Genomic DNA, 25474 nt, shown 5'->3' on the forward strand with positions numbered 1-25474 from the left:
CCCCCACTGTGCATTAAATGATTGGCCTCTTCTCTCACTATTATGTATTGACGAGTTCCTTTACTTTACTCTCTCTTCCATTCTGGGACCTGGATTCCACAGTTTCTACTGTGGTCTTACACATTTTAATATTAACTAGAGTGAACTGTCATAACTTTTTTTTTTTAAGATTTTATTTATTCATGAGAGACACAGAGAGAGGCAGAGACACAGGCAAAGAGAGAAGCAGGCTCCCCGCAGGGAGGCCAATGTGGGACTCGAACCCGGGGCCCCAGGGTCACGCCCTGAGCTGAAGACAGACGCTCATCCGCTTAGCCACCTGGGGATCCCATCGTAACTTTTTTAAAAAGTAATTTTTCTGGATGTCTTACATATTTACCCACATGATCCACCTCTGCTTAAGATTTTGATTGGAATTTTTATTGAACTTATAAATGGACTTACAAATTATTGACACCTTCACAATATTAGTTTTTTCTCCATTTAAGAATAGGTTTTGGGGATCCCTGGGTGGCTCAGCAGTTTGGTGCCTGCCTTTGGCCCAGGGCGCGATCTTGGAGACCCGGGATCGAATCCCACGTCGGGCTCCCGGTGCATGGAGCCTGCTTCTCCCTCTGCCTATGTCTCTGCCTCTCTCTCTCTCTCTCTCTCTCTCTCTGTGTGTGTGTGTGTGACTATCATAAATAAATAAAAATAATAAAAAAAAGAAATAAAAAATAGGTTTTAATTTGTATTTCTCAGTAAAGCTTTGTAGTTTTTTTTTTTCATAAAGTTTTTTGCTTTATTTTTATGGTTACCATTGAAATTCTACAATCTAGTTGGCTATTGATGTTACTTTGGGAAGCTATTTTTGCATACTTCTATAAAGACCATAATGAACTCTAGTAAATTTTAAATATTTTTATGTTATCAACAAAATTGTATCATCTGAAGGGATGGAATTTTGCCTTCTTTTTATTGCTGAAATCTTTTTTCTTACCTGGTTTTATCAGCAGTTCCAGAACAATATTGACAACTATGTAGATAGTGGAATGGATATCAATGTCTTACATCTCATTTTGCTTTTGACTTTTGATATTTTGCCATTAAACATGATACCGTCTGTTGGTCTGAGAAAGGTTTTAAAGAGCCCTAAGAGATTCTTTTTCTAATCAGGACTAATTAAACTTCTAGTACTCTTACTAGATTTTTTTCTTATTGTTTCTGTTTTTTTGGGGTTTTTTTTTTTTTTTTTTTTTGTATTTTTTTTACCTAGGATACGTTACTTTTCATAGGATCAAGTTATCTCTTTTGTTGTCTACTCTCCACTTTTGGTCCCTGTTAATTTTCACTCTGAACTGCTGTATGTAGGTTCTATTCCCAAAATCAGTTTTGATCATGTTTTACTCATATTCCAAGAAATTGTAGGACCGAAACATCTTTCTGTGTTATGAAGGAAAAGTTCATACTTCTGCGACTATTTCTGTTCCTTGTGATCAGAGTACTTGCCTTTCCAGTCCTCACCTCTGTCAAGAACTGTGCAAGGTCTGAGGTCTTGCCCTGCTTGCAGGCTAACAGTGTTAGCTTGCTGTGGTTTCATGGATCATGACAACACGCTAGTCTCCTGGGTCAGAGTCAAATAGCCATGGTCTCCTCATTTTTCTTGTACCGAATATCCAAGTTCCAGTTCTCACCAAGTGACATGACAAAGATCAGATGACATCTGTGCACACAGTCCCATTACTGGGAGGATAGGAGCATTCGCTGGAATCTCACTCCTTTCATTGTTTACCCTCATTTCCTAATTTTTAAGACTCCACCTCAGATGCTTCCTTCCATATCCTCCGTTGCGGACCTTGTATCTGCATGTGCTGCTCATCTACTGTGTTCTTTCCTGTTCCACATACTCCAGAGTCCCTTCTTGGTTTGCACAGTCCCCTACCCTTTTATCTCTTTTTATAATTTGTAAGTCCTGTTTTCTTTGGTTAGTGCCTTAGTGTTTACAGAGTGCCTGCCGAAACTTTTTTTTTTTTTTTTTTGTCTCTCACAGAACCCTTTAGGGCAGTATTGGTTAAGAATGAGTTCAGTTGCAAGAAACAGATAACCCATTCCACAGTTGGTGTAATGGATAGAATTTGTTTCTTTCTATGATTCTTTTTTTCACGTAGAGTCGGGAGAGAGGTAATGCAGGTGTTGATCCAGCTTTCTGGCAATAACCTTTCCATATGCTGTTTCCACCATCTGAAATTTTATTTTTTTTCAAAGATTTTATTCATTTATTCATGAGAGACACAGAGAGAGAGAGAGAGAGGCAGAGGGAGAAGAAGCCAGGCTCTATGCAGGGAGCCTGACGTGGGACTCGATCCCGGGTCTCCGGAATCAGGCCCTGGATTGAAGGCAGGCGCTAAACCGCTAAGCCACTGGGGCTGCCCAGTTTTCTTTTTTCTATGTCTGCAATTCCAAATTTAACCTACGCCTTAAATTACAAATTTTTCTATGGAGTTTCTGTCGAAGACTTCTTCCCCAGGTGAAAATACTCTTTCGGTATATATTCATAGGTACTACTAAGCTGAAAAATGGCCTTTATATTAAGTTATCTGCATCTATATCTACATATAACTTAGATCTTAAATCTTAACTTCCCACTGGACTATAAATTGTGTCTTGAGTGTGTCATTTGTTACTCTCTGAATAGTGCCTTGTTTAAGGTAGACACCATTCGTTTACTTGTTGAATGAATGTAAAAGAATGAGTAGTAGATCTTACCTTTAGGCAAGCCCTGTCACTGCTATTTAGAGTCTAGAGAAAAGATAAGTTGTCAGGGGTGTGAATGTGGATGTTGGTGTTTAAGCAGATAATTTAATTTATAGGAATTAAATCTATATATTGCTGAAAGGACCACCTTTGCCCAGATACTTCTTTAGTGCTATTAAATGTATCTTCATATATTATCAAAATATTCTGTTAATATTATGTGGAAATAAAATAGAAACTATTCTTTCTTTCAGTGCTTAGATGAATATGAAGATGACGAAGCAGGGCAGAAAGAGCGGAAACGCGAAGATGCAATTACACAACAGAACACGATGCAGAATGAAGCTGTCAGTTTATTAGATCCAGGCAGTTCCTACTTGCTACAAGTGAGTATTTATTTAAATTAAATTAAATTTAAAATTTAAAAAGACTTTATTTATTTGACAGAGAGAGTGCGCACAAGCAGGGGGAGCAGTAGAGGGAGAGGGAGAAGCAGGCTCCCCACTGAGCAGGGAGTCAGAGATGGGGCTCAATCCCAGGACCCTAGGATTATGACCTGAGTCGAAGGCAGGCACTTAACTTAGCCACCCAGGCGCCCCTTAAATTTAATTTTAAAGAATTATCTTAAAAATGTATTTTCTTATGAGTTACTGTTGATTGTGAGCTCTGAAATCAAGAGTCACATGCTCTTCCAACTGAAACAGCCAGGTGCCCCAAACATTTATTTTTAAAATTTTTTAATTTTACAAATGAATATTTAAAAATACCGGGATGTCAGTTGCTATTTTAATAATAATTTTTAAATAGCTTTTAATAATTTTTTTCTAGTCTCCTTTTGGTTATATCAGCTCCATTTAAGTTTTCTTGTTTACCTAATGTTCAGTTTCAGTATACACCAGTGTAAATACCCTTACTAACTGTTGTATATGAGATTTAGTATTCTACAGATCCCATAGGGTTGTGGGATAAAACCAGAAGCCTCCATCTTTTATAGGAACTCTGGCGGTGGAGACCAAGGCAGTTTTGCTGAGGTTAATAAGCAAGATATACCATCATTTGTAAGAGAACCCTCTTGCAACAGATTTATTCAGTTCTCCTAAAAATGGTGGAATTCTCTTAATTTATTCTTTCAGAAGCAGCAGTTACATAAATGGAATATTAAATTAAACCTAAAGATGTGGGCCCTAGTTAACTTTATTATTCTGCATGTGATTTTACATATATATTTAAGATATATAAAAGATTAGGAAATTCTTCACGTTTCTAAATGAAATCCAATTTTAAGAAGCTTCTTACTGAACCCCTAGAAACAGCCATTTGAGAGTAAACCAGCAAAGCGTTACATCATCTCAGTGAAGCTGTAGGTTTTATTACATGCACCAACAGATCTATGTGGCTAGCTTCTGCAGTCCACTTTTACAGAATTTATATTATACCTGTTATTCCAAATAGCATTGTAAATATTGATATATAAACTCCATAATAAAATAAAGCAAAGATAAAAGCGTTTATCTTACAAGAAACAGAGATATCCTACCACTTACAGTTTTCAAACATTACTGCACTTTAACTTTCATAATTTGACAGTACACTCATGGAACATTCTGCAGACAACTTATTTTAACAGATAAATTAAGGAACACTTAATTTTACAAGCATTAGTTATCTTAGCAGTAATGGTGGAGCTGGAGAGCATTGCATCTTCATGCCACACAGCAAGAACCCCCAATACCTACGGTAGAACTTGTGACTCTTTCCAAGGCCACATTCTTGAGGTCTGCAGATGTCAGTCCTTGTATCTCCCTGTGGTTTGGTGATCCACTGGGTGTCAGGATTTCTTTTGATAGCTTTTTGGAATAGGTTAGTGAAGATAATCTCAAAGAATTTATACGTGGAATCTTTGCCAACCCAGTAAGAATTCAGGACTCTCAGACCCCACAGTGGTGTCTAGCTCTGTCCTCTGCAGCAGACTGAAGGCTCCAGGCAAACTTTAGCTGGTTAACACCATGATGGACAGGCTTGCCATAGGTCACACCCTTAGAGACTGGGTGTTTGTGGCCACCACATTGCGCATGAATCCTATGTATGATATGATCTTGCTTGGCCTTTACCCTGGTCTGTACACTTTTTTAGGCCAGGTTGGGCAGGGGCCTCGTGGAGCGCAGAGAGCTGGTGGTACTGCCAGCAGTGCACCCGGAGAAGAAAGTACATTACAGGGGACTGCTTCTTTCTCCGTAGCCCCTGGGTGTACTGCTGGGCGCCCATCATGGCTTACCTTTGGGCTGATGACCGCCACCAGACCGAAAGGAAAGAGCCTCTCTCTCCTTGCTTGGGTATTTTCTACAGTCTCCTATGTAACCACAACATGGTCCTTAAAAATAAGAAATTAAAAATGACACATTCTTACCATCCAGTACTCAGACCTTGTTTGGGTTTCACTAGTTGTCCCAGTGATGTTCTAAAGTTTAGCAAAAGGATCTCATTCAGCATCATGAGTTGCATTTAGTTGCTGTTATTTCTTTAGTTTCCTTTAATCTGAAGCAGTTCCACAGTGTCTCTCTTTAAATTTCTTAATCTTCACATTTTAAAAGACTACAGAGAAGTTTATGATTTTTCCCTTCAGTTTGGGTTACCTAATATTTACTCTAATTGTATTCACATTATAGATCTTTGTCAGGAATATCACAGAATTGATGCTATGTTCTTCTCACTGTGATTCCTATTGGGGCACATAATTGTAATTTGTTCTATTGCTGCTGTTGATCACTCTGGTCATGTGATTAAAGTAGTTGTTTCCAGATTCTGCTTTCCCTTTCTTAATAAATATTTTGTGGAACTGCTGATTCACATGAAATCCTTTAACAGGAAAAATATATATTTTTTTATGGATAAGTGCTTTGAATCCTGTAGATATCTTAATCCCCATCAGACTTTCTATCTCTATCATCTTCCTGTGCTTATATCTGTATTGACTCGCTGTTACTATCTTCTCTGTTGGATTATATCCTGTTAGCATCCATATTAGTTTTCTATTGCTGCTCTAACAAATTTCTACAAATTTGTTGTCTTAAAAACAGTACAAATTTATCATCTTAAAGTTTTTTCAATGGGAAGTCCTCCATGGGTCTCATTGGCCAGCATCAAGGACTAAAATCAGAGGCTAAAATCTGGACCAGGTTTGTTATTGGAGGCTCTAGGGACGAATCCATTTCCTTGCCTTTTCCAGCTCCTGGTGGCTACCCACATTCTTTGGCTTATGGCCCTCCTTCCATCAAAGCCTGCAATGGTGGGTTGAGTACTTCCTACATCTTGTCATTCTGACCTTTCTTCTTAGTCATATCTCCCTCTGACCTCCTCCTACCTCTGTCTTCCACTCATTTAATGACTCCTGTGACTATATCGGGCCCATCAAATAATGTACATATCTGGCTGCTGTCTGCCTACTCACCTACATCTATTTCTGTGGATACTAATTTATACTGATAACTTCTAATCTAATACTATAGGGCTTTATTGTAGTAGTTGTAACTCCCTTTTATGACATTGAGAAACTTGTTTCCCATTCTCCTGAATGTCTTCTTATTTGTTCCGTCCCCTTATATGTAACCTATCTCCCATTGCCTCCCCTTCCCCATATTTATACCCTCTTCACCACAAGTGGGTTCTGACATCCCATGTTGGCTGTCTTTGCACATGAACACCCTGCTGACAGTCTTCAGGCTTGGGCATCGCATGCAAGGCTGGCTATAGAATGCCCTCCTTACGTTGCTTGAATTGTGACTCTCCACACTGGATCCCCCCACCACACACACACACACACACACACACACACACACACACTCCCTGGGATTCCCTCCGTACACTGCTTAGCCTCTGTCATCCTGCAATAGGCTCCTTTTCCTACTATCCTTGTTCATGTTCAGACTCTGAGACCTCAGGCTGGATTGTTTCTCCATGGAGACCTCTCATTAACCTGGTTGGGTTTTCACACCTCCAGGCCAGACTACTACTCAGTATGGACACTCTCTTGATCCTGTTAAGGCTCTGGTATGTCACCCCTGTTCATCTCTTTGCAGAGAGGCTCTCTGCAAGGGCTATGAACTCTCCATGCCATGCTGCTTTTTTTTTTTTTTTAAACCTTCTGAGGCTCTAAAACTCTTATGTGTCACCCTCTTGAAAGAATGACCATCACACCCTACCTGGGCCTCTTGATGTCTCTACGTGGGACTCCCTTCCTGATGTTGCCTCAGGACCTGACTTCCTTTCCCACTTTGTAGATACCCTTATTTCTGCTCTGGCCCTGATTTCTCCGGCCAAGCCAAGTCCCCCTGCTATGTGGATGTTCTCTGCAGTTAGCTTGGACGCTTTCTCTGTGCCAGGCAGCTCTTCATGTAGTGTTCCAGTACTCTGATACTGATTTGGGCCTCTTTATTTCCCTCGCATCTAGCTCTGTCTCACCTAATGGCTTTAGTACTGACTCATTCAGAAAGGAAGGGGAATAATGAGTTTTTCCTTTTTTAATCTTTGTTACTTTAATAAAGTTCTTGTTTAGTTTTTCATTTTCTTAGCTATTTTATCAATGATCCATTACAGATATTTTGTTCTGCATTCATCTTCAACAGCGTATCTTGTTACATTAAGTGTACCAGTATAGGCACTTGAAGTTAGTCTGGAAGGCCAGTTAGCATGCTATGCCACAATTTTATTGAGGATTATGGCTTCGTCACTAATTAGTCTAATCGAATAACCTCAGTATTCTTTTGCTATATTTAGCTGGGCTTGTATTTCTCTGATCTTATTTCACATATGCTTTTATATTTGTTTATACTTTACAAGTTCTAATCTGCCACTGCACCTGTAAAGAAAATGCATGGGATTTCCTTACTGAGCGTTCTAAGCTTGACTGAAGCAGAATGTTTTATTTAAACTTACACAAAACAGTTTGTGCCTTGCCAACATTTTCTAAGCTCACTGTAGGTCTCTCCCCCTCTCATTAGTAATACAAACCATCCCATTGCAGGGAAGATTATTTCAGGCAAAGTATAATTTTAAATCAGTTGTGTAACAGGCTTTGGGGTTATTGTAAGGTCTAATTACATAGTCTTTGAAACTTTTAAGACCAATGTCAGTCTTAGCACTTACAGTTTTTATACGTAGTTTCAGTGATACTGGTATTTCTCCTACCTCCTACCCCATTTAGAATGCACTTGTCAACTTTAACAGGGATACTAATTAATGAGTTGCCATCCTTTGCTTGGAAGTCTTTGTTGCCACAGAAATACAGAGGCTTCTAGTTAACAAATCTGAGGTGAAGTTTATATTTGTGTATTTAATGTGTAAAAACATCAAGCATTTTCCTTCTTAAAATTATAAGGGACTCTTGCTGCACTATAGGGATTGATTTAGTTTTTTTCTACCTAATATTTCTCATTCAAGAAATGCCCAAGTTCCTCTTTTTGGCAAGAGTTTAGAGATCACTTTAAATTCCATCTTTAATTGACCACTTTGAATGCAGAGGAGCAGCAGACTACCTACCACTCCTCCCAATTTCTTCTGATACTAGTTCTCATACTAATATAGTCTATCCAATTTGGGGAACTTTCCATTGCTAAGGAATGTCATTTGATTACTAGAATTACTGTGAAATAACCTTTAGCTACAAAATGTGTAGTTAAAAGACCCTACTTAAATATATCAATAAAGAATAAGCTTGAGTGTCTTCTGTCTGCTTCAGAATCTTAACTATTGAAATAGTAGTTATATAGAAATAAGCTTAAATTCTAATTGCTTACATATCTTGGATATGAACATTGAATGATTTGATCGGAGTTCTAATTCTACAAATTGCACCAAACTAGCAGTATAGAAAATATTGTGTGAAACTTAACTGCGATACATTTTTAAGTGACTAATTGTTTAAAAAAAAAAAAAAAGCTGCCGGAAATATGGAAAACTGATATTACACAACTTCTTATTAGTATACTTAACTAGAAATTTGTCTAATACTGACTTTAAGTCTATTAAGTGGGTCAAAGTATAAAATTAGTATAATGCCACTATAGTTCAGTATTGCTAAAAACAGCCTTCATCTCACATTTTTGTACTTGTTAAAATTCTGCTCTAAATCTGTATTAATCAAAGTTTTACCACATTCAGGAAAATGCTTCTGTGTTAAGCTTCAGAAGTATTATTTATTGCAGTGTTGTTCATATCATTTCAGTGTATCAGCAACCCACAAATCGGTAAATCCAATAAAGGCTGTTCTCATTTAGCAATTCAGCTTACTCCATTTCAGTAAAAGGCAGTCTGGGCAATCAAGCTGTTCATTTGGTGTCATGTTTTAAAATATTTCAATTATAATCAAACTGAGAGAGAAGTATTGTTTTGGAAACTATGGCATTAGCATTTTTTGACTAAGTTTTATTAAGATGAAACTGCAAAAATTATTTGGGGAGCTGGGGCTATTAAGAGATTGAACAGGGCAGCCCCGGTGGCCCAGTGGTTTAGCGCCGCCTTCAGCCCAGCGCCTGATCCTGGGGACCCAGGATCAAGTCCCATGTTGGGCTCCCTGCAGGGAGCCTGCTTCTCCCTCTGCCTCTGTCTCTGCCTCTGTCTCTCTCTGTGTCGCTCATGAATAAATAAATAAAATCTTTAAAAAAAAAAAAAAAAGATTGAACAGGGGTGCCCTGGTGGCTCGGTTGGTTAAGTGTCTGACTCTTGGTTTAGGCTCAGGTCATGATCTGGATGGAGGGATTGAACCCTGCACTGAATCTGCTTGAGATTCTTCCCCCCTCCCTCTCCAGCCCCCTCTGCTCCTCTTCCTGCTCCCATGTACTTGCCCTCTCTCTGTTCCAAATAAATAAGTAAAATCTTAAAAAAAAAAAAAAAAAAAAAGATTGAACAGAAAAATACCTGGTTGGGACGCCTGGGTGGCTCGGTGGTTGAGCGTCTGCGTTTGGTTCAAGACATGATCCTGGTTTGGGGATCGAGTCTCCCACATTGGGCTCCCTGTAAGGAGCCTGCTTCTCCTCTGCCTGTGTCTCTGCCTCTCTCTCTCTCTGTGTCTCTCATGACTAAATAAATGAAATCTTAAAAAAAAAAAAAAGAACGACTAAGTTTTTAAAAGAAAGAAAGAAAGAAAGAAAGAAAGAAAGAAAGAAAGAAAGAAAGAAAGAAAGAAAGAAAGAAAGAAAGAAAGAAAGAAAGAAAGAAAGAAAAATAACTGGTTAATCACAAGATAATAATTTCCCTACCCCAGTGGTTAATGTTAACTTTTAGCCACTTCCTTTTGGTTAGCATACAATCAACATGAACAGTACTTTCTTTTAATTTTTAGCTGTCTTTGAAAATAAGCATTAATCATTATACGTATGTGGTGAATCTTTTTTTTAAATTGAATATATAAAAAAGAAGGGAAATCCATGTGTGTGTATATATACACATATATACAAATACACACATATATATATTTGATTTTAATTGTGTTTTTGAATGCTCATTGGCTTCCATTAAGCCAATTGATTGATGAATGATGCTTCCTTTGTCAATTTTGTTTTAAAAGTCTTCTAAATTAAAAATTTAAAGAAGTGTTTGGTTTTGTCTGAAAAATCAGATGTAGAGTCTTATTTTGTTTTGCCAGCATTGTGAATTTTTTTTAAAGCAACACTTGTGCCAAATTAGTTTCTTTCAAAATTAGACATTTTTAACGGTTTTGTGTTAATATCTGGAATTATGTTCTTGCACACTCACCCAAACTGATGTCATTATTTTTGCTTTACAGGAATCATCTAGAACAGTTTCAGGCAGATATAAAAGGTGAGAATCCTTAATTTTTAACTTACAACATATTGTAGATATGACTGTAATGTCTGTCTGTGGCTTAACTAACTAGAACTGTTTCAAACAGCTTGTTGAAAATTAAGAAACCTTAATGTGCTGTTAAGAAGAATTACATTGTAGGCAGGAACGTGGTAACATCTGTCTGATTCATGACTTTGACGTACCCTGCTGTCTCTGAAAACTGCATACTGTGAATTTGTATGGAACTGGTGAAATTAGCAAAATAAAAACTGAGAATCATTTTCCCTTGTATATTTGAACTTTGAAAATACAAGAATACTATCTTTATTAGCTTGGGATGCCATAACAAAACACGGTAGACAGGATAGATTAAATAGAAACTACTTTTCTGACAATTGTGGAACCTGAAAGTCCCGAATCAGAGAGCCAGCAAGGTCAGGTTCTGGTGAGGGCCATCTTCTAGGTTGCTGACTAAGAACTTCTTACACCGTCCTTAACCCTGGTGTGGAAGAGCCAAGGAGCTTTCTCAGATCTCTCTTCTCTGCATACTGATTCCATCCATGAGGACTCTACCTTTGTGACTTAAGCACCTCTGAAAGACCTCTAGAAGGCCCCACCTCCTAATATTATCATACGGAACACGAGGATTTCAACATAGGAATTTTGGGGGAATGTAAAACATTCAGATCATACCAAGTCTTCTACACAATGAGTAATGCTTTTACCAAAAAATGTGTTTGAGTGTGTATGTACATATATAGGAAGAAAATCAGAATTAAATATGCGAAGTTGTTTAATGGAGATGCTTGGGCTATTAGCTTCCTCTTTCCCAGGTGTTATCATAAGGTTGCAGAAGATGTTGGTCATACGTGTGCTAATAATCGTAGAATAATAGTAAACATTATCAAGCGCTTATCATGTCCAACATGCTTTACATGGAGATATCTCATTCAGTTCTCAACAGGTATCTTAAAAGAGAGGTACAGAAGGTACAATGTTTACTTTCATTTTGTAGATGAGAGAAGTGGGTTTAAGAGGTAAAATAATTTTATGAGGATACAAGCTTGGCCAACAGTAAGTCTAGATTGGAACTCAGACAGCCTGATTCCAGAACACACATGCTTGCACCATCTACCTAAGTTTACATATATAAAACCTTTAATTTTCTCTATTTGTTAACATTTGAAGTATTTTGTTGAAAGTTGGTTATTATATTCCATCTAAAACAAAACATTAAGAGAAGCTCCAATTTCCATACTATTACATATAAATAAAACTCAATTTTTAAGTTTTACTATTGGCTGTAATATCTACTAGTGGTTGCAAGAGGTAAAAAGGCCAAAATAGTAGAGTAGGAAAGTCTGAAACTGTCTCAGGTGAACCTAGTATGTTTGCTGCTACTTCTGCTTCAGTTTTCATTTCTGAGTAATTTTAATTTAGGTATAATGAAACCTGTGAATCTTTTAAGCATCTGACATTTATACATTGCTTAATAATTTTTACTTAACATGAATAGCTTAAACTGGAAAGAATCTTGTTTTTTGTTTTTGTTTTTGTTTTTTTGCCAGAAATTATTGCCAGTGAAATAGCTTTGATTTGGCTTATTTTCAGGCCACATTCTCAAACCAAAAAAATTTTTATCACTAGTTTTTGGTTTAGGGATAAAGATAAAACTTCAGTAACTTAATAAATATATAAATATTTACTTGTTAAATAGTAAACCTTGAATTATAATTGACACTATTCAGATTACTGTTCTTTAACTAGAATCAACAGGAGAATAATTTTCTTATAAATATTCATCAGAAGATTCATTTACATATCACTGTGTTAAATCAGGAAGAAGATTGGTTTTCCACCATGTTTGTTTTTATTTTTAAGCTTTCAGACCATTATTTTACTTAGGAGCAGTTCCTCTGCTGGTACTTTTTAAATTTCCATGACCTAGAGCATGTTTTGTTACTTTTCAATTTTCAAAGATTTAGCCCTGTTTAATACTGTTATAAAACAAAATTTTTTAAAGCTGCTAGTCATTATTCACTCTGACTTCCAGCAATTCGTTTCTGCATGCAGTTTGAATACTGTCTAAAAAGGAAAAAAATACTAAAAGAAAACAACATAAAACCTAGAATCTGTATTTAAAATTATCAATTCCTTATCTAGAGGAATTTGTTAAATCATACATCTACAATTCATTACTTTCATTAATTTCTCAAGTTGTAGCAATGACTAGAGAATAGATGTTCTTGCAAAGGGTGTCTGCTGACTAATTGGCATTTAAAAAAAAGGAAGAATGCCTTAAGAATAGAAATTTGTCCTCATCTGTTAGAAAATGTTTTCAGTGCACCAGATAGCTTATGTTATACTGTATACACCTTTTTTTAAAGGTGTATGACAAATAGCTGGACAAATCCTTAAAAAGTCATTAGAGGATATAATGACAAGACTAGTTTGTATATGTGCTGTTATAATTAAATATTTTTTTCTTACAAATATCAAGAATGTACTTTTTCAGTATTGAGTCTGTTAAACACTATAGTTAGGCTATATTTTAATTCATCAACTCTTGTTTGTGCAGAGCATCTTTTATATATTGACTACTTTCCTTTTTAAAATGTGTTTAGAAACTATTTGGAGGTGAGAGGATCATGAAGTCTCTGAGACTCAAGGTTTAGGAAAGATGGATCAGTATGTTTTTGTAGGTTTTTTTTTCCAATATGTGATTTTTTAAAAAAATAGATTTTATTTATTTATTTATGAGAGACACAGAGAATGGGGCAGAGACACAGGCAGAGGGAGAAGCAGGCTCCATGCAGGGAGCCCGATGGAGGACTCAATCCCGGGTCTCCAAGATCACATCCTGAGCCAAAGGCAGATGCTCAACTGCTGAGCCACCCAGGCATCCCGTGATTTTTCTTAATATGTTTACTTGGTTAAGTTTATAGTCCAATAGTTAAAGTTTTTTTTTAAGGACAAGACAGGTTATTAGCTTATAGATACCCTGCTTGATGTGATATCTAAATAAAACTGTCATACACCTTAAAAAAAAAGAAAAGGGCAAGACAGTTCTAAGTGACTTGCAAAGGGCAGGATTAACCAGGGTGTATAATTTACCATTTTTATTTAAGCGTATAATCAACCATCAGGAATGGTTCTGAATAAAAAATATGGGAAGCACGTTAAGACAAATACTAAGTTTTATCATTCTCACAGTAATTAACTGGTCCCTTTGTTTTCACAAATATATTTAATGCAGTGTTTTATTAAGTGTGCAAAGTCATAAGTGTTCTAAGTCCCCTTCCCCTCTAGTAACCTTACATGGGATATATTTATGTAGCCTTTAATAGTATGCAAAGCACCTTGACATACATTACCCAACAAATAGGTTGGGGGGCAGACATCATCTTTCCAAAGTGAGGAAAAAGGCTTTACTTTGTGAACCCTTTGGTATACCACATTCCCTCTGAGCAGAAATTAGTTAAGTTACAAGAGAAGAAATATTTTTATTTTTTATTATAAAGATTTATTTTTTATTAGGGTGGGGGGTGTGCACATGCTGCAGGGGTGGGGAGGAGCAGAGGGAGAGAGAGAGAAGCAGACTCCCCGCTGAGCTGGTCGCGAGGCTTGATCTCATGGTCAGTGAGAGGTCAGTGAGAGCGTGACGGGAGCTGAAGTCAAGAGTCCAGTGCTTAACCGACTGAGCCACCACAGGGTCTTGCTTTTATAAAGTATGTGAACACATCATAATATGAACATTAGAAAGAGTAAGCATTGTCTTAGTTAAAACGTAGGTTAGGTGCAAAATCCTATTTCAGACCTAGTGTTTCATGTTATTATTGTACTTCTTTCTATAGCTATAACGCATGTACCTTTTTCAGGACTTTTCTTTCCTCACAATTTTTTTCAATTACTAAAAACGATTACTAAAAAATTGTTCTCTTCTTTTTAAAAGCAATCCTCACTACTGAAGACTTGAATTGGAAAAGCCTACTCACAAACTTACCATCCAAGTCAGTCATTATTAACCTTATTTCTATTTTTTTTGCTTCCATTTTATTTTTTAGGCTTCTTATTTGCATGATTGTGAGCATATTGGATTTTGCATTCTGTTTTGCTTCTTTTAAGTTTTAAAAAGAATGGCTGGTATCAGCGGAGCAGTCTCTGCTCTTCTCCCTTTCAATGAAGTACAGTATAAACCTACCAGAGGCGCTCATTATAACTGCATTGGAGGCCCATAATTTCTTTATTTTTTATTTTTAAAATTTGTATTTATTTAAGTAACCTCTACACCCAACATGGGCCTGAGATCAAGAGTTGCATGCTATTCTGACTGCACCAGCCAGGTACCCCCCCCCCCCCATTCTTTATTTGGATAAAACATGACTACAGTTCTTTTCCTTAAGAGCCAACATCCGCTTCCAGTCAGTTCTGCTATAATACATGTTTTTGGAAACTTGAATTTGTCCCAGTTGATATGTTAGGAAACAGTTTGACCATAACACAGATTTTATGTTTGCTTATGCATAATTTTGTTCATCAGAAACACTAGGTAAACACAGAAACTGCACCCAGCTCAACTGAACTATGTAGGAAGACACAAAACACACACCGCAAACATCTACCAGCTGACCTCAGTAGGAGCCACAGCTATTCATTCACATGTGGAATCACGACTTCCCATCTGATTTCAGATAACTCTGCTTTTTACACTTCATGTGGGGAAGAAAAGAGGGATCACTTTTAAAAGATACTATATCTTAGATTATTTCTATCTCAGATCTGTTGTTTTGAGCTACCATACAGAGGAGTTCAAATCCTTAGTTGTCACTTGATTCTTAGGCTCTTTCATAGGAAATTGAATAGAACCTATTTAAGTTTAGGAAGTGAAGAAACAATTTTCATGCAGAGATACAAGATGTCGCAACTTTTTTCTAAATGGGACCGTCTTTATAACCATTGTTTTAAAACCAGTAGTTCTTGTTTGATTGTACATGTGTTTTGAGAACCACTGAGTCACCAGAAATTTCTTTGATTTATTGGTTAGGGATCAAACCAAAACAATCAGCCATATTCTTTAATTGCAGACTGAAAGACCAAATGAATCTTCCAGTAGCTGAAGAGAAACCAGTCTTCTTGGACTATGTGTGTTTTCTTTTTTTTTTTTTTTTAATTTTTTATTTATTTATGATAGTCACAGAGAGAGAGAGAGAGGCAGAGACACAGGCGGAGGGAGAAGCAGGCTCCATGCACCGGGAGCCTGATGTGGGATTCGATCCCGGGTCTCCAGGATCGCGCCCTGGGCCAAAGGCAGGCGCCAAACCGCTGCGCCACCCAGGGATCCCCTATGTGTGTTTTCTAAGGAAATCTATTTCTTCTCAAGATGCCTTATTTTTATATTAATATATTCTGTATTTTACCGAATGCTGTAAGGCATGCAATAGCTATATGTTCTAGCTATGCTTAATGGGTATTACAAATGAACACGAATGTCAAAAAATGGTAATTTAAAAGTAATTGAGATACTAGTACATTTTGTGGACCTAATTGTTCCCTTGTGGATCTGAATTTTTATCCATGTTATAAATATTATTAGCTAAGATTTATGTATTTATTATGTACCATACACTGTTCAGAGTACTTTCCATATACATTAATTCAGTCAGTTCTCCCAGTAGTCTTATGAGGGAGATGTTTTATTATCCCCATTTAAAAATGAGTAAACTGAGGCATATAATGACTTGTGTGAGATCAAAGAGATCGGTTGGTTTTATCAATATAGGTTGCTTTACCTCAGGGTAATATTATTTGCCTAGTATGGGTACAATGCAGAGCATTTGGTCAGAGTTTAATTTAGCTTATTTTGACTCCCAACAAACTGGAAGGTACCAATAACCGGATATTTTTGTTTAACATAGTTTTTTTTTGCAAAATAACTTCAACTTATGTAGCTTTGGATGTCATAGAGTCTACTCAGTTATCTTTACTTTGTTCTAGCTACAGTATGGGAAAATAACTTTTGTTCCAATATTCTTCAGACCCAGCAAGAGCTTAAGTTATCCTTATAATCAAGAAAGAGAAATTATGTAATAATATTTGGTATAATATTATTTTTAAGTGCATTTTAAGTATTATATTTCCTTGGAAACTAAGCACGAATCTGAATTTGCTATTCCATATTTAATCTCTGTTTTTAAGAGTTTTGAGATGTAGTTCAAATATCATAAAGTTTATCCTTTGAAAGTGTACAATTCTGTGGTCGATTGTACTTACCCAGTGTTGCATAACTGTTAACACTATCTAGTTCTAGAGCTTCTCCTCCCCAGTTTTTTTTCCAAAAAAAGGGGAAGCTCCATGCCTATTAAATAGTTTGCCAATCTCCATTTTTCCCTTCAGCCTTAGCAACTGGTACTCTGCTTTGTGTTTTTAGAGATTTGCATATGCTGGATAATGCATATGAATGAAATTATACAATATGTGGCCTTTTGGTCTGGCTTCTTTCATTTTGCATAACATCTATAAGGTTTATCTGTGTTACATAGTCTGCCTGGATAATACCACATTTTGTTTAACCATTCATCAGTTGATGGACGTTTGAGGTGTTTCCACGTTTTGGTTCATATGAATTATATTAGGATATGTAATTTATAGTGTGCTGTGAATATTCACGTGTAAATTTTTGTGGTTCCTATTTATTCATAATACACAGAAATATTTCTCTTTTTTAAAGATTTTATTTATTTATTCATGAGAGACGTAGAGAGAGGGAGACACACAAGCAGAGGGAGAAGCAGGCTCCTTGCAGGGAGCCCGATGTGGGATACCCTGAGCCGAAGGCAGACGCTCAACCTCTGAGCCACCCAGGCGTCCCTCTTAATACACAGAAATTTTTCATATTGCTTAGTTGAAGATTTTTCTTAAAAAATAAAATAGATGTTTTATGTCAAATATGTGTTGAATAATTCTGAGGTGCAAGGTGTACTATGCTTGGCTGTTTGGGAGACACATGTTAAGATAATAATGAAAAGTGTATAATTTTAGCTCTTCTTACCTAATGCAGTGACTTACATCTAGAAGAATGTTCTCTGGGTTTGTTTGTCTATACCTCGGGTAGTGAAATTTAGCCACCAGGTACATTTGATGAGATAACTGTTATATTTGATCTTTTTAGGATAATTCACTATATGTAATATACCAGAAGTGAGTGTGTATGATAGGTAGCCCCTAACAGGGAAAACTTAAATTTCTAACAATGAGGTAGGTTATAAGCTATAACTTATTAATATAGTATAAATAGTTATAATGCAGACATTAAACTGATGCTTTAGAAAACCATGAATTATATAGGATAATTATTACCTATTTATGTTAAATGGAGAGAGGGAGAGTATATTATAAAGAGAATGATGCAAAATGAAGTATCATAATATATATCAAGTGTTCATAACCCTTGAAATCTACTAAAATTCTATGTAATAGAATATAATATTTGCTTATAAATAAATATTTATCTTTTTGTCAGACTTTCAAAGGGAGCTGTGATCCAAAAAAGTTAAAAACTATTATATTGTAAAATGTATCGACAGTTATCTCTGGGTTGGTGGGATTACTGGAGATAAATTATTTATATTTTTTGTTTCCCATAGTTAATATCTATCGACTTGAGTAGCGTCTGAGTTTTTTATTTTGATCTTTAGTTGTTTGTGTGTGTGTGTGTGTGTGTGTGTGTGTGTAAAGGAAGAAGAAAGAGATGTACAGAGTAAGGGGCTGTTTTGAGGAGTGGGAGTAACAGAGTAAGATAGCAAAATATGTTAAAAATATGAAGGCCAGTCATGTACTTGCTGATTATTTAGAGATTTCATAGTTTATCCAGTACTGCTAAATATTTGATATCCATTCTAAAAGTAGGATTTTATTCATGAGTCTTGTATTTCTTCTAATTGCTAAGCCTTAAAATACCTATTTTAGTGGAAAATTCCTCTAGCTGTAATCTTATAATGCTGTGCCAATCTTGTTCTCATGATAGTTTTAGAATAACAATGTTTTATTCCCCATCATAACACCTCCTTGTCTTTCCACAAGAAGATGTTAAAAAATTCCCAGGTGGGAAAAACTTTCAGTAAATGGAAGTATTTATCTTTTTTTTTTTTTTTTGGAAGTATTTATCTTTGATGACACTTTATTCTTTTCCCTTTTCTGGACATTATGGTTAATATTTTTATAGCTAAGGACAGAGGGGATTCTTTTTGGAATTCTATTAGAAACTTGTGTTAACATTCCTAAGTAGAATATTACAAACTTTTTGAAGTTGATGAAACAAGTGTTATTTTAAAAAAAATTCATTTACTTGAGAAAGAGAGAGCATGAGAGAGAGAGCGAGTGAGCGCATGAGCAGGAGGAGGGCTACAGGGAGAAGCAGACTCTCCACTGAGCAGGGAACCTGACGTGGCACTTGATCCCAGGACCCTGGGATCATGACCTGAGCTGAAGGCAGGTGCTTTAGCCAACTAAGCCACACTCAGTTGCCTCTGACACAACCTTTTTTTGCTCTATGTATTTTGCACTGTATATATATGTCCTTCAAAATAAGTTGAAAACATTTGTTTTTAAAATAGAGCTAAATTTGCCAGAAGATCAAATAACAGTTATTCACAATTTTAATAGTATTCCTTATAAACCTTATATATAATGGGGATAAAGCACTAATTTTTTTAGTAATAATTATTCCTTGTTTTGAATTTGTATAATAATTTCATTTATGTAATGACAAGCCTAATATGAAGGATTTCAGAAATTGTCAGTGGGTTAAATTTTCTAAAATACTGTCTTAAGCTTGTGCATCAAACAAATACAGAGCTGTTAGGGGATATTCATGTTTCTAGATTTTTGTGTTTATGGTTGTCAGCATTGTAATTTCTACATGAATAATATTGATGCAGGTAATTGAATTTTTTAAGAGAAAAACTTTTTAAAATGATTCTGATGACCTTCTATAATATGATATGGCTTCAGTGATACCTTACTCTCTCGATTTCCTTTCTATCACTTTGCCGCTATTTCTCAGTCTTATTTGTAGTTCTTCCTTTCCTGTACTTGTTTTTTTATGTGTTGGTTTACTCAGTTCTGTCTTCAGCTTTATTCTCTTTTTGCTTTCTGTGTTTGTGCCAGAAATTTTCTTTACTACTATGACTTCTGTCACTACCTGTATATATACCAGTGAATCCCAAGTCATCATTAACTCTATACCTGTCTAACCAACAACTTTTAAATATGTACTTACAAGTATCTCAGAAATATCTGAAACTCAGCATGTTCAAAAGTAAACTTGTGAAACCTGGTGGATTTCAGTAGTTGGAATCAAAGTCCACTTTGATGATCTCAAGCCAGAAATCTGGACATTGTTTATGACACTCCCCCCTACCCATCTACATTCAATCATTTATCAAGTCTTACTGACTTTGTATCTTCAATGCCAACAATGCCAACACATCAATCTAGGACATCATCATCTCTTATTATGATTATAAGAGATTATTATGATATGCTTATTTTGGAGTGTTAAGTGAAAAGTTTTAAAATTTTATTTTATATTAAGATTTTATTTATTTATTAATGAGAGACACAGAGAGAGGCAGAGACACACAGGCAGAGGGAGAAGCAGGCTCCATGCAGGGAGTCCCACGTGGGACTCGATCCTGGGACCCTGGGGTTATGCCCTGGGCTGAAGGCAGACCTCAACCACTAAGCCACCCAGGCGTCCCTTAAATCTGATTTTAAATATTCTCTAGCGGGATGCCTGGGTAGCTCAGCAGTTAAGCTTCTGCCTTCAGCCCGGCATGTGATCCTGGAGTCCTGGGATCGAGTCCCATGTCAGGTTCCCTGTGCGGAGCCTGCTTCCCCCTCTGCCCGTGTCTCTGCCTCTATCTCTTTCTCCCATGAATAAATAAATAAAATCTTTAAAAAAATAAATAAATATTCTCTAGCATGCGTAGTGCTACTATTCAATGTGTGGTCCCTGAACTGTTGGTTACCAACCCTTGACAAGATAAGAACAGAACTTGAGAGTAAAAACACTTAGAAGCTTGAATTGCATTTTAATATTGTCATCATCACACCCAACTGCATGATCAGTAGACTCCTTTATGAATAGGAAATTAACGGAGTGGAAGTGCCATGATTCTTTAATTTCAAATTTTAAATTCAAATTTTTTAGAGCTGTTTAAAATTAATAGCAAAATTAAGGGGAAGGTACCAAGATTTCCAGTATATCCCTTACCTCCTCTCACACATAGCCTCATGCATCATCAGTTTTCCCCAACAGAAAGGCACAGTTGTTAAAATCGATAAACTTCCATATCACATCATAATCACCCAAAGTGCATAGTTTACACTATGGTTCACTCTTAGTGTTGTACATGCTATATAGGTTTGGACAAATGAATAACAAATATTCATTATTATGATATACAGAGTATTTTTCCTGCTCTGAAAACCATCTGTACCTCCCACCTATTTATTCTCCCCGAATTATCTCTCCCCCCTGCTTCCTGGAAACGAGTGATCTTTACTTTCTCCATAGTTTTGTCTTTTCCACAGTGTCATATAATTGAAATCCTACAGTATATAGCCTTCTCATATCGGCTTCTTACACTTAGTAATATGCCTTTAAGTTTCTTTTTAGCACTGAATAATATTCTATTATCTGGATATGTCACAGTTTATTTGGCCACTCATCTAGGAAAGGATATTGTGATTGCTTTTAAATTTTGGCAGTAGGAATAAAGCTGCTGTAAACTTCGCAGTGCAGATTTTTGTGTAGACATAAGTTTTCAGTTTCTTCAGGTAAATACCAAGCATGATTGATGGATCATATGGTTAAAAGTATTACTTAGTTTTATAAGAAGCTACTGAACTGTCTTCCAGAATTACTGTACCATTTTACATTCCCACCAGCAGTGAATGAGAGTTCTTGTTCTAGTGCTCAACGATATTTGGGGATTGTCACTGTTTTGGATTTTAGCCATTCTCATAGGTGTGCATTGTTTTAATTTGCATTTCCCTGATGACATAATATGGAACATCTCTTAATATGCTTATTTGCCTTCTGTGTATCTTCTTTGACAAGGTATCTGATAAGATCTTTGGCCTTTTTTTTTTAAATAGAGTTTGTTTATTGTTGAGTTTTAAGAGTTCTTTGTACATTTTGTATTATAATTCTTTGTCAGATGTGTCTTTTATAAGTATTTTCTTTCAGTGTGGCTTATGTTCCTATTTGCTTAACATTGTCCTTTACAGAGTAGGAATTTTTAATTTTAATGAAGTCCAACTATTATTTCTTTCATGGATTATGCCTTTGCCATTGAATCTAAAAAGTAATTGTCAAAACCAGAATTTCCTAGTTTTTCGCCTATGTTAATTATCTTCTAGGAGTTTTACAGTTTTGCATTCTGCATTTAGGTCTGTGATCCGTTTTGAGTTGATTTTTGTGAAAGATATAAAGTCTTTGTTTTAATTTTTCATATTTTGCATGTGGGTGTTCAGCTATCCTAGCACCATTTGTTGAAAAGACTATCTTTTATCTTTGCTCCATTGTATTACCTTTGCTTCTTAGTCAAAGGTCAGTTGTGGGGATATTTGTGGGTTATTTATATGAGTTTATTTCTAGGCTCCCTATCGATTCTATTGCCCTATATTCCTTCTGCACTACTACATTGTCTAAATTACTGTGGCTTTATAGTATACTCTTCCAGCTTTGTTCTTCAATATTGTGTTAGCTATTCTCTTTTTGTTTTTTGTTTTTTGTTTTTGTTTTTTGCCTATCCGTGTAAACTTTAGCATTAGTTTGTTAATACAAAATAACTTGGGATCCCTGGGTGGCGCAGCGGTTTGGCGCCTGCCTTTGGCCCAGGGCGCGATCCTGGAGACCCGGGATCGAATCCCACATCGGGCTCCCGGTGCATTGAGCCTGCTTCTTCCTCCGCCTGTGTCTCTGCCTCTCTCTCTCTCTCTGTGACTATCATAAATAAATAAAAATTTTAAAAAAAAGAACTTTAAAAAAAATACAAAATAACTGGGATTTTGGTTGGGCTTGCATTGACTACAGATCAAGTTGAGAAGAATTGATGCTTTGCTAATATTCAGTCTTCCTATTCATTAGCTGAGAATATCTCCATTTATTTAGTTCTTTTTTGATATCTTTCTTTAGAATTTTGTAGTTTTCCTCATACAGATGCAGTACTTTCTTACTATATTTATACCTAAATATTTTGTTTTGGGGGGAGCTTAATGTAAATATATTGTGTTTTGAATTTCAAATTCCAGTTGTTTATTGCTAGTATATAGGACAGTGATTGATTGACTTTTGTGTTTTAAACTTGTATCCTGCAACCTTGCTATAACTTGTAATTGTTTGTTAGTTGCAAGAATTTTTTGTTGATTATTTTGGATTTTCTGCATAGACAATGATGTCATCATTGAACAAATAGTTTTATTTTTGTCTTCCCAATCTGTGTATCTTTTTCCTTTTCTTGTTTTGTTACATTAGCTGAGACTTCTTCTAAGATGTTGCAAATGAGTTCTGAGAGGAGACATTCTACCCTTGTTCCTGGTCCTAGCAAGGTAGCTTCAAGTGTCTCACCATTTAGTGTGATGTAGGTTTCTTGTAGGTATTCTTTACCAAGGTGAGGAAATTCCCTTTTGTGTTTAATTTGTCTTAGAATTTTCTTCATGAGTAGGTGTTGGATTTTGCCATATTTTTTTTCTACATCTATTTGTATGATCATTTGATTTTTCTTCTTTAGCCTGTTGATGTGATGGATTACATTGACTTTTTTGAATATTTTGTGTGTGTGTTTATCATCATCATAAGTGTACTTTTTTTTAAGATTTTATTTATTTATTCATAGAGACACAGAGAGAGAATGAGAGGCAGAGACACAGGCAGAGGGAGAAGCAGGCTCCATGCAGCCTGACGTGGGACTTGATCCAGGGTCTCCAGCATCACACCCCAGGCTGCAGGCGGCACTAAACCACTGCGCCACCGGGGCTGCCCCATAAGTATACTTTTTAAACCTTATCCTCTATTTCACCCATCTCTCAACACAACTCCCTTTGGTATCCATCATTTTTTTCTTTCTAATTAAGAGTTTGTTTCTTGGTTTGTCTCTTATTTCCTTTGCTAATTTATTTATTTCTTAAATTCCACATAGTAGTGAGATCATATGCTATTTGTCTTTCTTTGACTGACTTCGATTAGTGTTATACCCTCTGGCTTTATCCATGTTGCAAATGGCAGGATTTCATTCTTTTTCATGACTGAATAATATTCAGCTGAATGATACATGAATAGGTGTGTGTGTGTGTGTGTGTGTGTGTATGTATGTATGTATGTATATCACCTCTTCTTTATCCATTCATCTATTGATGGACACTTGGGCTGATTCCATAGTTTGGCTATTGTAAAAAGCTGTAATAAATATAGGGGTGCATGTATCCCTTTGAATTAGTGTTTTCATAGTTTTTGGTTAAATACTCAGCAGTGTGATTCGTAGGTCGTAGGGTAGTTCTAGTTTTAATTTTTTGAGGAACCTCCATACTGTTTTCCACAATGGTTGTGCCAATTTGTATTTTTACCAATAGTACAGGAGGATCCTTTTTATCCACATCCTTGTCAACACTTGTTTCTTGTGTTTTTGATTTTAGCCATTCTGTGAGTCATGAGGTGATATTATGTTGTAGTTTGATTTGCATTTCTCCGATAATGACTGATGTTGAGAATTTTTTATGTGTCTATTGACTATCTGTATGTCTTCTTTGGAGAAATATCTGTTTATGTCTTCTACCCATTTTTTAATTGGATTATTTGTTTTGGGATACTGAGTTGTATCAGTTCTTTTGGATACTAACCCTTTATCAGATTTGTCATTTGCAGATATCTTCTCTCATTCAGTAGATTGCCCTTTAGTTCAATTGTTTCCTTTGCTGTGTAGAAACTTTATTTTTTGCCATCCCAATAATCTATTTTTGCTTTTATTTCCTTCGCCTAGGAGACGTATCTAGAAAAATGTTGTTATGGCCCTGAGAGATTACTGCCTGTACTCTCTTCAAGGATTTTTATGGTTTCAGGTCTTACATTTAGGTATTCAATCCACTTTGAGTTTATTTTTGTGTATGATGAAAGAAACTGGTCCAGTTTCATTCTTCTGTCTATTGCTGTCCAGTTGTCCCAGCGCCATTTGTTGAAGAGACTTTTTCCCATTGTATATTCTTTCCCTCTTTGTCAAAGATTAATTCACTGTATAATTGTGGGTTTATTTCCTGGTTTTCTATTTTATTTATCTGTGCATTTATTTCTATATGTCAGTACCATACTGTTTAATTACCACTGTTTTGTAATACAACTTGAGATCTGGAATTGTTATACTTCCAGTTTAGTTTTTCTTTTTCAAGATTGCTTTGGCTATTTGAGGTCTTTAGTGATTCCATGCAAATTTTAGGGTTGTTTGTTCTCGTTCTGTGAAAAATTCTGTTGATATTTTGGTAAAGATTGGATTTAAATGTGTAGATTGCTCTGGGTAGTATAGACATTTTAACAATATTTGTTCTTCCAATCCATCTGCATGGAATATTTTTCCATTTATTTGTGTCATCTTGAATTTCTTTCATCAGTGCTTTATACTTTTCAGAGTATAGATCTTTTACCTCTTTGGTTAAGTTTATTCCTAGATATTTTGTTGCTTATGGTATAGTTTTAGTAAATGGGATTGTTTTCTTAATTTCACTTTCTACTGTTTTATTATTAATATATAGGAATGCAACAGATTTCTGTATATCTATTTTGTATCCTGCTGCTTTGCTGAATTCATCTATCAGTTCTAGTAGTCTTTTGATAGATTCTTTAGGGTTTTCTGTATATAGTATCATATCATCTGCAAATAGAGTTTTA

General features: G+C 35.9%; 1 protein-coding gene and 1 pseudogene across 1 annotated transcript in view; one reads left to right on the plus strand and one right to left on the minus strand.

Annotated features, from left to right (window-relative positions):
* The window catches only part of PAWR (pro-apoptotic WT1 regulator), a 101223-nt gene that overhangs the window by 63579 nt on the left and 12170 nt on the right, over nt 1-25474 (plus strand). Inside the window, exons 2-3 of the mRNA XM_041738255.1 lie at nt 2988-3119; nt 10514-10548. Coding sequence (XP_041594189.1) covers nt 2988-3119; nt 10514-10548 — 167 coding nt within the window. The remainder of the gene's footprint in view (nt 1-2987; nt 3120-10513; nt 10549-25474) is intronic.
* Nucleotides 3730-9807, minus strand: LOC121481161 (annotated as a pseudogene).

Source organism: Vulpes lagopus, chromosome 23 (genome assembly GCF_018345385.1).
Source record: "Vulpes lagopus strain Blue_001 chromosome 23, ASM1834538v1, whole genome shotgun sequence".
Lineage (NCBI taxonomy): Eukaryota > Metazoa > Chordata > Mammalia > Carnivora > Canidae > Vulpes > Vulpes lagopus.